The 12,684-nt window shown below is 39.4% G+C and overlaps 1 protein-coding gene and 1 non-coding gene across 2 annotated transcripts in view; both read left to right on the top strand.

Annotated features, from left to right (window-relative positions):
* The window catches only part of LOC101571289 (glycine N-acyltransferase-like protein 3), a 12,541-nt gene extending 3,415 nt beyond the window's left edge, over positions 1 to 9,126 (top strand). The window contains exons 2-5 of the mRNA XM_012513652.2: positions 423 to 550; positions 3,918 to 4,025; positions 5,239 to 5,365; positions 8,951 to 9,126. Of these exons, the coding sequence (XP_012369106.1) occupies positions 473 to 550; positions 3,918 to 4,025; positions 5,239 to 5,365; positions 8,951 to 9,126 (489 nt within the window). The 5' untranslated portion in view covers positions 423 to 472. The remainder of the gene's footprint in view (positions 1 to 422; positions 551 to 3,917; positions 4,026 to 5,238; positions 5,366 to 8,950) is intronic.
* On the top strand, positions 5,858 to 5,964 carry LOC111815383. The gene has a single exon (XR_002820078.1). It is a non-coding gene; the product is annotated as a U6 spliceosomal RNA (small nuclear RNA).
* Positions 9,127 to 12,684: the final 3,558 nt, after the last annotated feature.

The raw sequence follows: 12,684 nt of genomic DNA, 5'->3' as shown, positions 1-12,684 counted from the left end.
TATTGAGAAAGAAGTAGTAATGAGACAGTTTCAAAACAGGTTAGTAGGACAGTTGTAATAATACATTGAATATTGTTGTCTTTGTAGTAATTATTCATAGTACAAGATGCAGACATGATATCTTTTTTTTTTTTTTTTTACGAGCAGAATATATTTACTGAGAGAAAGAAAGCTCCTGTCCAAGAGAGGGACAGGAGGGGGTCCCCGAGCGGGTAGTTTCCCCAAGACATGGTATCTTATCTAAACACTGTTAGTTCAAAACTTTCTTCTCATTGAACTAAGAGAAAGTAGCTATATATCTATGCTATTTTGTATATACAGATAGATATATTTTTTCACTACAAAATGGTCCTTCATTTATATCCCCCTTTTTTGTTTACTTTGTTAGAGATGTGTATTCCATTGCCATTCATATATTGTAGGTGCATTTCAAGTTTCTAACTAAGGGTGGAACTGCATCCCTGTGGAGAAGATGTTGGTGCTGAGCTGTTCTTCCAAATTATTGGCACTGGAGAAAATATTGAAGAATCACTTTCCTGAATCACTCAAGGTACTATAAGTGTGAGAATTTAATTTCTTTATTGTATTAATCTTTAAAGTAATGTCAGGCTTGTGACTGCTTCCCACTTTTTTTCTAATAAAACTCTGAGAACATTTGTTAAACATAATTTCCCAGTTTTTTCCTACTAGAGACTGATGTAATGGAATAAAACTTGGGATTATTTCTCATGACCCCAAGGGAATTTTATTTTATTTTATTTTATTAATTTATTTGCAGTACCAGGGATCAAACTCAGGACCTTGCACTTGCCAGGCAGGCGCTTATGCCCCTGCACTATCTCCCCAGCCTGGGAATTTTAGATATAGCTGAGCTATATTATTTTTAGTAAGTTATAAAATGTTTTAAGTAACATAAGGGTAAGGATTGGGTAGCAATAAAGTTAGGAATACCACCTAGGGTGCCCAACGGATCTCAAGTTTAAGGGTTGCTATACGTTGTTTTTTTTTTTTCCAGTTATTTTGTCAGCCATCAAACTTTGATCTAAAATCCAGCAGAACCTGTGCATAACTCAGTGCTACTGTGGAAGATGTCATTCACCAAAGGCTCCAATTCAGTACAGTTAAGGGGCAACTGCTGTAAGGCCCTGGGAGAAAGGCAGTGAAGTTCCTTTGAGGGTTGTTTTTTGAAAAGAGGCAGGCCTCCAACTGTTCTTCAAATGTGAATAGAAAGCAAATCACCCAGAAGAGAATGAATCAAGTTTTGAGATTAGAGACCAGAGCCCAACATTTAATGCCCCAGTTAATCCTGCTGTATGTTAACATTTCAAATGTAGTTGCCTAGAGCGATGTACTGCATTGATTACATCTAGTCATCTGAATGAGTGTGCATAAACCGCAGGAGGAAGAATGTGACTAAGAATTTGGGATTATGAGGTTATAAAAGTAGCTTGTAGACAGGCTGGTCCAAGTTTTCCCATTTTGAATATTCACACCAAGGTGAATTAATGGGATAAAATACTAGGCTTCTCTGCTTTAATAATGTGTCTAACTGTTCTGCAAGAGATAACTTGAAAAGGTTTCAGTGACCTTTACAAAGCCATAAAAGATGTTAAGTGATAGATTTTTCACCGTGTCACAGCAGAGAAATAGGCAGAAGGAAGAAGGGAAAGGGGCTTTATTATAAAGGGAAAGGAGCTTCATTACCATGGAGGACACGGAGAGAATTTGGGAAGATAAGGAATTCTCTGGGTTGGAACAAAGGGAGGCTGAGGCTTTTATGGCTTTCTGCCAAGGGTGGAGTTTGAAGGGGATGTTTAGATAGACCTGAGCAGCTGACTGGGGCCTTCCCTGAGGCAGCAGGAAAGATGAGAGGAAACTGCGCCCTGTGCTGAGTTGGAGAAGTGGGGAGGTGGTCTCTGGGAAGATAAGCTGTTGTTTTAAGGGCTTCAGCCACATTAGATGACCACCACAATAATTCAGCAATTCATACTACAGCCATAACCTATCATTAGAGATTTTAAGAGTTAGAGAAAATACAGTTGTGTTCGTTCACCCTTCCCCTATTCTTTGGAGTTTATGACTGTGATTTGTATGCTCAGTTTAGGGCTTGAGGGGTGACCCTTCTGAGTGGCCTTTCCCAGCCTTAGCTTCTGATTTGTTCAGCAACTGCATTTCCACATAGCCACCTCCCGCCCTGCCAAACTCAGTGCTCACTTTTCTTTCCAACACTCACTTTAAAGAAACAGCTATTAGAAGAGTTTTCTATTTGCCAAAGCCAAATCTTTTACTTGTTCCAATTCTTGTACAAATAAGTTATTTCTCTTTTAAAATTTGAATTGTTGAGTGCCTGACTGGCAAGTGCAAGGTCTTGACTTGGATTCCTGGTACCACAAAAAAAAAAAAAAAGAACTTGAATATTGAAAGATCTTTTCCCCTTTTAGCAGTCAGAATTACAGTCATATTTAGGCTACAGTTTTGAATAGGGATGCAAAGGTTTCTCTTGTGAAACCATTTTAATACGCATCGCTCTTTCTATGTAAAATGAGAAGGCACCGAATTTAAAGACTAGCGTAACAACCATGACCCTTCCCGGTTGCTTTTCCTTTTGGGTTTGCCCTAAGGATGATGCGTGTGAAATGCTACCATAAACCAGAGTCCATTTGGAAAGACACATTCTATGAGAATATTTGAATGAAGTCCTAGATTGGGTAAAACAAAAGAAAAATTTTCCTTTAGCCTGAAGGAAAGTGAGTGATTTGGTTTAAGGTAGTGATCAAGGAGGTAAAATGTAGGTTCTTTTTCAAAATCAGATTTTTATTGGTACATTTTAGATATGTATAATGATCATATTCTTCATGGAAAATTTATACCTGTACACAATAAACTTTGGCTTTATTTTCCATTCCCCTACCTTTGCTTCAACCCCTCCTCCCCTCTTCATTTAGAATACAGGTTCTAGGCCCTTATAATTCAGTTTTTATTGAAATCTAGTGCATCTGATGAAGCATAAACAGCATAATTCTGTAGCTTTTGGATTTTCACCCAGCAAAAACTCATGTAGTATCCACTGTGGAAGAGAAAGAACGTTACTTTGGGTACAGGTACAGCTTGTTCCCAACTCCAACACTTCTTTCCAATCACTTCTTGTTCCCACATCCAAAGTCATCATTTAGTTTGTTTTTTTTTTTTTTTGTTGTTGTTGTTGTTGTTGTTTTTGGCGGAACCAGGGATTGAACTCAGGTCCTTGCGCTTGCCAGGCAAGTGCTTATTCCACTGAACTATCTCCCCGGCTCCTAGTTTGGTTGGTTTTTAATGTAGTATCACACAGTGAATCACACAGTATTTTTTTTTTTTTTGTATCTAGCTTCTTTTACACAGCTTCTTTTGTGAGATTTATAGTGAGTCCATGTATATAACTGATCTGTTCATTTCATTGCTGTTTTGTAACCTATAGTACAAATATGGCACCATTTACTCATTCCACTGTTGCTGGATACTTAGATATTTTGCCCTCAAGAGATAAGTAATTCTTATTTAGGAGCAACTGCATTTTACAAATTCTTTTCAGATAGTGTAGTGAACTGCCAAAGAAGCTATGTATGTGTATATATCTGACTAGAATATTTGTTACTGATTTATGTGTCAAGAATTCACCTAGAAAGCCTAGCAATTTAGTATTTATCACTATGGTGTTGTAAAAGAAAAAAAACAAAACTAGGTTTAGGGTGTTTTCATTGAGCTTTAATAAACTTTTACCAGTTTTTATAAGCTCTGATGAAATAACAATGAAGATATATAGATTTATAACCTACCCTCTCCTTGGTGTAGATACATAGAAGAAGGAGGGGAAGGGCGGTAATTTACAACTGCACCATCTAGCAGTGTTATTGGTTCATCTCTTTGGTTTTCCTGCGCAGGTTTATGGAGCAGTTATGAACATAAACCGTGGGAATCCCTTTCAAAAGGAAGTTGTGTTGGATTCATGGCCAGACTTTAAAGCTATCATCACTCGGCGACAGAGAGAGGTACAGGTTTAGAAGGCAAATAAATACAAACTGGCACCTGGCAAGTGCAAGGTCCTGAGTTCAATCCCCAGGTTTGTTTTGTTTGTTTTTTTTTTCAGAACCAGGGATTTCAGTCAGGGATTCTACTGAGCTATTGCTCTGGTCTCTCAATCCCCAGTTTAAAAAAAAAAAGAACTGGAATTAACTAGAAAGAATGGATTAGGTAAAGTAAATATTATAACTATAATAATTATATAAGCTACATATTTCACCATTAATTTCTTTCTTTCTTTTTTTTTTTTTTGGTGGAACTGGGGATTGAACTCAGGCCCTTACGCTTGCCAGGGAAGTGCTTATTCTACTGAACCATCTCCCTGGCCCCAGTTTCCATTAGTTTCTACTGTGAATGGCATATGAAAGGCATCCAATGCAAAGTATTTCTTTAGTGCTTCCTAATCTTTAGCACACTTGACTGATGGGAGCATCCTAGCTTTTCCACTGGGTGGATGATTCCTCATGCGGGTAAATGAAGAAGATGAAGACACATACTTCCATTCTGCCTCTGAGGCCAAAAGGAAGCTCCTCACCAAGGAGGTGCAGCCCTCCTAATGCACTCCATGAGGAAGATTCCAAGAGCTTTGATTCTTAAAGGAGGATTCATTTAGTTTTACTCTTCGTCTATCCACCCATCCATCCATGCTTCCATTCATCCACCCATCCATTTAAATATTTGTGTGTATGAGTGGAGCTACAAATTTAACCTAGGGCCTTGTCCCTGCTAGGAAAACGTTCTGCCACTGAGCCGCAGTACCACACCCCTACTTGCTTGTTTTTATTTTTGAGATGGGTCTCATTATGTTGCCCAAGAGGACCTCAGACTCTTGGGTTTAAGGGATCCCCATGCCTCAGCCTCCCAAGAGTCTCCCTCAGCTGGGACTACAGATATGTGACATCACACCAAGTCTTTCTATATTTTTATAGATAAATAGACTCCTAGAAGAATGTGAAATAAATGTCTTAAAGCCTTTCTACCATGAAAAGAACAAAAAAATGAAACAAAAATCAGGAAATTTTGACTTCTTTCTATAGCATGTCAGCATCATTCTCACCTCATTGTTTTTAGGTGGTTAACTTGGATAATGGAAAATGAGCTGACCATGCCCAGCTAACGATTCTTACTCTCCTAGGATTTGTGTTACTGGAGGGTTTGTTTCACTGACTGTGTCTGTTCTAGGCTGAGGCAGATTACCTGGACCATTACACTAATGCTTACGCTGTATTCTACAAGGATGTCAGGGCTTACCAACAGCTACTGGAAGAACAGGATGTTATTAACTGGGATCAAGTTTTTCAAATACAAGGTGAGATTAAGTGTAAGACATACACAATGCAGTCTAGTTTTGTTTAGTTTGTGTATATGTTAGATATATAGAGAGGATATATATATATTACACGTTCAAAAACATATGCATACATTCTATGTTCTTACCATTTTTGACTGTTCTACAAAATAGCTTTAATTGGTATTGCCTATTTTTTTCTCACAGAAAATCTTTTGAGTTACTTGGATGTAAATCAGTTTTACAAAATTGACTGCTAGTCAGAGCATCCGTAATTTTAGCAGCATTAACTTTCTTGCCAATTTCTGAGGTTTAATTCCCTGAGAGAAGAGTTAAGGCTCAGACATGACACTCTGTTCAATATGCCACCGCATCTATTTTTCAAGAGACAGTCTCAAGGCCATGCCAAAAAGTGGCTCACAAGAGGAAAGAAAAAAGGTAGTACACATGGAAGAAGGATAGACAGTCTTAGATGATTCAGTCAATAAAGAGTCAGACTGAAAATAAGAATAAGTGCTCGCTTCGGCAGCACATATACTAAAATTGGAACAATACAGAGAAGATTAGCATGGCCCCTGCGCAAGGATGACACGCAAATTCGTGAAGCGTTCCATATTTTTTACAGCAAATAACCATTAGGAAGACAATATGCAATGTGTTAATTATTGAAACTGTCCTACCAATTTGATTTGAAACTGTCTCATTGCTATTTGCCTGTCAATAAAATTATGGGAAAAAAAATAAATAAAAATTTAAAAATGTATTTAATCAGAAAAAAAAGAAATATTTATGTACATATACAGGATAGCTTGGATGATTGTACTTCTGATTTCTGCTGGTCTATTGAAAGAAACAGTTAAAGCTTACATTTTTGTTTTCTTTTCTCTGTCCTTTTTAATTTGTGTAACTTTTCACCAATTGTGCATGCTTATATCTGGTAAACTAAACAGCTAATATGAACTCAACAATATGCAATATAAAGAACTTTGTTGAATTCCTATTATTTGTTTAGTGAAATTCTGCATTGTTTCTGTTTTTTTTCACTATTTTTAGTCTATTTTAAAAATACATAAAATGGGCTGGTGGGATGGCTCAGTGGTCTAAAGCACCTACTTAGAACAAGCTTAGCAATGCACAGGGACCGCGGTTCAATCCCCAGCACCACATGCCAGCCTGCCCCGCCCCCTGGTGGGCTGAGCTGGCCACACACACACATACACAACAATAAATAAATAAATTAAAAAAAAATAAAAATAAAAATAAATAAATAAATAAAATAACTTCCCAAGGTGTAACACAACTAATTTTACATACTTTAATGTGTTCTCTTCATAAGCTCACAGATGACTCATAAAAGATTTTACAGAAAGGTCTTGTTGCACAGACAACACCTGTTAGTCCTTGATCAGAGGTATACTAGCTGGTCCAAATTTTAAAGAAGAGTCAAGGTTCTGGGGGCTGGATGCCAGGAAAGGAACTCAGGAGCTCAGACTCACTGGGCAGGTGCTGCTCCACTGAGCTAAGGAATTTAAACAGAGTTGAAAATGACAAATAATCACAAGTATCTTCAAGAGGTCAATAAATTCATCATTCTGCTATTTGATAAAATATTAAATTGCATTTCTTCCTAGAATGAATTCGATATTTATGGAAAATGAGAAGGCTTGTTCACTTATAATAAAAGCTTACAAATTAGATTGTGGTTTTGCAAAAGTGTTTAAGAAGGCAATGTGCATATCTGTGGGTTTCTTGTTCCACCATTGTTCAACACTGGGAATGAAAATCTCCCATTAAGAACTGAATGGGAGGTGGGCAGGGAGATGGCTCAGTGGAATAAGCGCTTCTCTGGCAAGCACAAGGGCCTGAGTTCAATCCCCAGTTCCACCAAAAAAATAATAATAATAATAAAAATAAATAAATAAAGAACTGAATGGGGAAGAAAGGCCAAAGCTAGCAAAATAAAGGAGAAGTGAGTACAATTAATTCTACCTGTTTTTCTAAGTGAGTTGCCATTATAGAGAGTACATCAACGTAATATGTATGTGTCTCCATATTTTAATGATTTACCTTTTGGCTGTTATTATTGTTGAAATTGAAATGTTATGGGATGCCCAATGAGGGACTTATGTCTAGAGGCTTTATAAGTAGAAGTGATATTAAGATAGAGAACAAGGTGGCCACTCTTAATATTTCAATTAAATAATGATTATAAAATTAAAAAACTAAGAATAAGATGGGGTTTTGGAAATAGGAGACAGGCTATTACTTCTCCCAAGGGTGCTCTACTTCTAAGCATTGTCTCAGCCCTTTAATTTTTGTTTGTTTTAGATAGGTTCTCGCTAAGTTTCTCAAGCTGGCCTCAAATTTGGCATCCTCCTGCCTGCACCTCCAAGCAGCTGAAAGTATAGGTGTCCACAACCATCCCAGGCAGGGGCATACCATTTTTGTCTACCACTGTGAATCAGTGCCCAAAACAGTGTTTTATGTATACCAAATACTGAATAAAGATTTATAAATGACATTATAGCTATGGTAAGTGGAATCCAGGTGAGGTGAGCTCAATGTAAACTCACTGTCTTAATTACGTTTCAGTCTGTAGACATTTCCATGCATAGTGTGCTGCTGGCATTGCGGTGTGGCAGTGGGCACCGCAGTTCATGACAAAGCAGACAGGAAGCCAGAAGCAGCAGAAGTGGTCTGCCTTTCCCTTTCATCCTAGACAGACTACAAACCTTTTGGGTGGGTCCCCCCATACCCAGGTTGAACTTCTTTCTTCAATTAATCCGCTCAGCCCCACCCAGAGCTATGCTAATTCCAATCAATGGACTGCTTTAGCATCACACATCCTTAAGGTCCAGCCAGCTCTGAAAAGCTCTACCTATGAGTGCAGGAGGCTTTTGCGGGGGTACGGGGGGGGGGGCACGTCTAGATACAAGGTATGACACCTACTAACATCAAATTTGTATCTTTAATACTGTAATGAGTATTTTGGCAACAGGCTGGACGAGAAGCTTAAAAGTTCTCTTGCCACACCAAACAAACCCAAACTCACATAGAGTTGTTTCCAGCACAGACTTTGCAAGCTATAAAATATTGTTGCTTCAAGGAATTTAAGGCCAATCTTAGAAATGAAGAAAAAAACAAAGTATAACTTTACCAAAAAATATTCATTTCCCATAGAATATTTACAACAGAAATGTCCATGAAAGATCATGGCAGATGAAGGCACATGTGGTGGGACATGACACCTGTAATCTTAGCACTTTGGAGGCTGAGGAAGCAGGATCACTGTGAGTTTGAGACCAACCTGGGCTGCACAGTGAGTTCAAGACCAGCCTGCACTACATAGTGAGACCCTGTCTCAAAAAAAAAAAAAATCAAGCTAGGTGATCACAGTGGGCAACATAATGGGGATTGATTGGAAAAATTCAACAAAAATTTGAAAATCCCAGAGAATAGCTAATAATTAATAAGTAAATATATAATAGTTAGGATAAGACAAAATGGCAAGCTGGTGTCACTCATGATACTCAGTATGAAGACAGTATGACTAATTTCATTCTTGCTTCAAATAAAGTGCTTACCTTTTTGTCTTTCTTTACGCAGGACTACAGACTGAGCTGTATGATGCTTCCAGAGCTGTTGCCTGTTCAAAGCAGCTGGATGTGAAGCTAGCTTCCTTCAAGGCTGTGCACTTTCCTCCTATTTCATCTCTGCCAGACTCCAGTTTCCTGTATGTAAACCCTGCTCTGCATTTGGGGAAGGACTTACTGCTCATCTAAGTCTGGATGGCAGTAACTGGAACGTATCCATTAAGGAATATTCTTGCGGCTTGGATTGGGGCTACTGTCTCTAAATTGTGGCATTCCCTCTTCCTCTTCCCAAACTTCACTGGTCATATTTTGCCTGAAAAGTCAGTGTCCCTTTCCATAGTTATAAGTGAGCTCAGAGTACCTGTGTTCTCATGGTCCATAGAAAAATCATTCACTGATACATTTTTCCCCAAAATAATTCTAAGTAATCTCTATGGTCTGAGCCCAAAGTTCTTATTTTTTATTATTGTTATTTAGGATTAGGGATATATTATTAACATGTGAAGGACACTAAGTGTTTTAAATATATCACCACCTTAATCCTTTCCAGATTCTTACAAAGTAGGACTGATTATTCTATTTTTACATAGATTTGAAGCCACACAGAAGAGAAAGTGTCCAGAGCCAGAACTTAACATGAACTCCAGCTCCAAGAAGCAATCTTTAAAAGCATGTTGTTAGTGGTCTCTGTATTCACCCTTTTCTCTTTCTTTGGAGTTCCTTCTCTGTCATGTATTCAATGCGTTCCCTCAGCATAACCTGTCTGAGCAATAATTTCTTTTCAAGAATGAGAATATAGCTGGGCATGGTGGCACAGACCTGTGATCAGGTCTCATCAGAAGGCTGAGGCAGGAGGATCACTGAAAGTTCAAGATGAGCCTGGGCTACAGAGTGAGCTCAAGGCCAGCCTGAACTGCACAGGGACACCCTGTCTCAAAGCAATACATCTGAAAAAGCCCAACTCAGTGAATGTTATTTTCCTTCACTTTTATGAAGAAATCGTTGAGCAAAAAACTAAATCTAGTGAATGATCATTTTAAGTGATGAGAAAGCATCTGGACTTGCTTTCTTGCTTTCTTGCTTTCTTGCTTTCTTGCTTTGTTTCTTTCATACTGACGATTGAGCCCAAGATCCCCTAACCACTAAAATGTGAGAACCTGCTCTCCAAACCAGGCTCATCTCTGTCTTCTTGTAAGAGATGTGTGTCTAGGTCCCTTACCACTTTTAATTGGAGTTACTTAGGTTTTATGGTACTGATATTTTTGCTTTCCTTATAATCTAGAAGTCCACCTCTATCAGAAATTTAGTTTGCAAGTATTTTCACTATTCTTTCATTTCTTTTGTGGCACAGAAGCTTTTGGGTTTGTTTTAATCCCATCTGTGTATTTTTGCTTTTGTTTCCTGGACGTTTGGAGACTTATTCAAAAATTCTTGCCTGCTTCAGCACCATAAAATTTATCTCCTATATTTTCTTCTAGTTGTGACATTTTTGTTTTTGTTTTGTATTTTAGGACAAGGTCTACAGGGTCTGCCAAGTCTCACTATGTAGATTGGACTCATAGGGATACGCTTGTGTTGGGCCTGCCAAGAGCTGAGATTACAGGCATGCGCCACCATGCCCAGTCTTGATCCCTGTCTCATTGCGCCCTGGGGGGGAGGCCGACGTGGCATGCCCAGGATTGAACCCCGGCTGCTGCCTCCCTAAGCAAGTCCTTCAATCTGCTGAGCTATCTGGCCAGCCCATGGCATTTTAGGTTTACCTTTAATGCCTAAATTATTTCCTAGATTTGTGTACGCTGTTTTGAATACTCTGCCCCTCAGAGGACAGTTCTGTCTCCAACACAGCTCTCCCTTAAGGGCTTGCTTTGGTGATGTTTTCATTTGAAACAATATTTGTGCTGGGTTTTCTTTTCCCTTGCTTCGAAGCTCATTTTAAAACCTGAAAAATCCTATTAAACCAGCCCTTAATCCCTGCTGAGTGGACACACAACTGACCCAGTGCCTTACCTGACACTACACCTAGAATATGCGCTAACACTACACAACCACTGAGAAAAAGATAACACGAAGTTTTATTTTACTTAGCAAAGATACTACACTGTCAGTCTTTTAATATTTACCTAGGATGTGCTTATGGTATTGCTATATTCAGGAATGGAAGCAAATTCCAAGGCATGATCAACCGTATATGTTTTTTAATTAAGTAGTTCATTTCAATTCTTCAAAAATTATACAGGTCACTTTATTTTAATACCAGGGCTTTTATACAGCAAATACTAGAAAGTTGGCATTGGAACTGATCTAGTTAAAAAAACAAAAACAAAAACCTGGTGTATAAAAAAGGCCATTAGACACTCAGGAAGCTGAGGCAGGAGGATGACTGTGTGTTGTCACCAGCATGGGCTATGAAGTGAGCTCCAGGCCAGCCTGAACTGCATATCAAGACCCTGTTTCAAAAAGACAAATCAGGGGGCCTGCCCCTTAGCTCAGTTCTTTAAGTGGCTGCTTCAACAAAGCAGTCAGGCTCAGGTTGCTGGGGTTCAATCCCCACAACTCAAGCCAGCCAAACCTGCCCTGAAGGCATTCGGAGCAAAAAAAAAAAATCAAAAAGACAAATCAATCAATCAATCAAATAAATGCCACTGGAAAAAACTGAGAATATTTGACCTAGAGACAAGCAGCCTCGGGAAGACTAGGGAAAGCTGAGATACACAAGCAGGTACCTGTGCCTGGCATATTAAGCAATTTGTATTTATTTTCTGGTCATAGATACATAAAAGCAGATGAGGGGCTGGGGAGATGGCTCAGTGGAATATGTGCTTCCCTGGCAAGTGCAAGGGCCTGAGTTCAATCCCCGGTTACACACACACACACACACACACACACACACACACACACAAAACATAAAAGCAGATGTATCCTGAATGCTAAAATATTTATTTTATTAGGCAAAAGGCAAGAGGTTAGAATTAAATTATAAAAGTCTGGACCTGCCCAAGACCTCACAGAAGGTTTTAGAGACCAAGGACTTAAGAACAATTCTGAGTTTTCTACAAAAGAATTAAAAGGAAAACATTAGAAGAGTTAACTTCAGAAGAACGAATCTGAGCAAAGAGTCATTCCTGAGTCTGGTGGCACGCCCGCCAGGAGACGCTCGGAGAGCTCCGTGCAGCAGGCATGTCAGCCAGCCCAGGAGCAAGCACGGCTCACCCGGCGGGCTGCAGCCGGACACTGCCTTCCTGGAGCTTGGTGCCCACTGGCGGGTGGGCTGGTTACGGCTGGCTGAGTCAGAGCTGGCCGGTGTGCTTCTAAGTCAGTGTGTAAACAGGCCAAAAGCTAAACGCAGAACTGAAGGCAGGAGGCAGCCTCAAGCCAGCTTTTAGTGGATTCAACAACACTTTCTTCAATGTGTACTGAGGATGAAAATAAATGAGCGTACAAGGAAAAGGAAAGATTTAAATTTCGTAGAGCTGGCTCAGCGGATTAAAGCGTCTGCAAGCAGGCACAGAGGCCGGGGGTTCGATCCCTGGGCCTACCGAGCTGGCCCTACTCCCGGGGCACGCTAAGTCAGCAATTGAGACTGGGCCTGGGGCCCCACGCCTGTAATCCCAGCTCTTGAGAGGCTGTAAACAGGAGGCTCATTATGAGTCCGATCTAGTAGTGAGGCCCTTGAACACCCTGTAGACCCTTCCCTAAAATTCAAAAATAATAATAAAATAAGTAAGGGCCGGGGAGATGGCTCAGTAG

This window comes from Octodon degus, unplaced genomic scaffold (assembly GCF_000260255.1).
Source record: "Octodon degus isolate 3935 unplaced genomic scaffold, OctDeg1.0 scaffold00015, whole genome shotgun sequence".
Lineage (NCBI taxonomy): Eukaryota > Metazoa > Chordata > Mammalia > Rodentia > Octodontidae > Octodon > Octodon degus.
The sequence above is the reverse complement of the archived record's forward strand: the minus strand, read 5'-3'. Positions and strand labels throughout refer to the sequence as shown.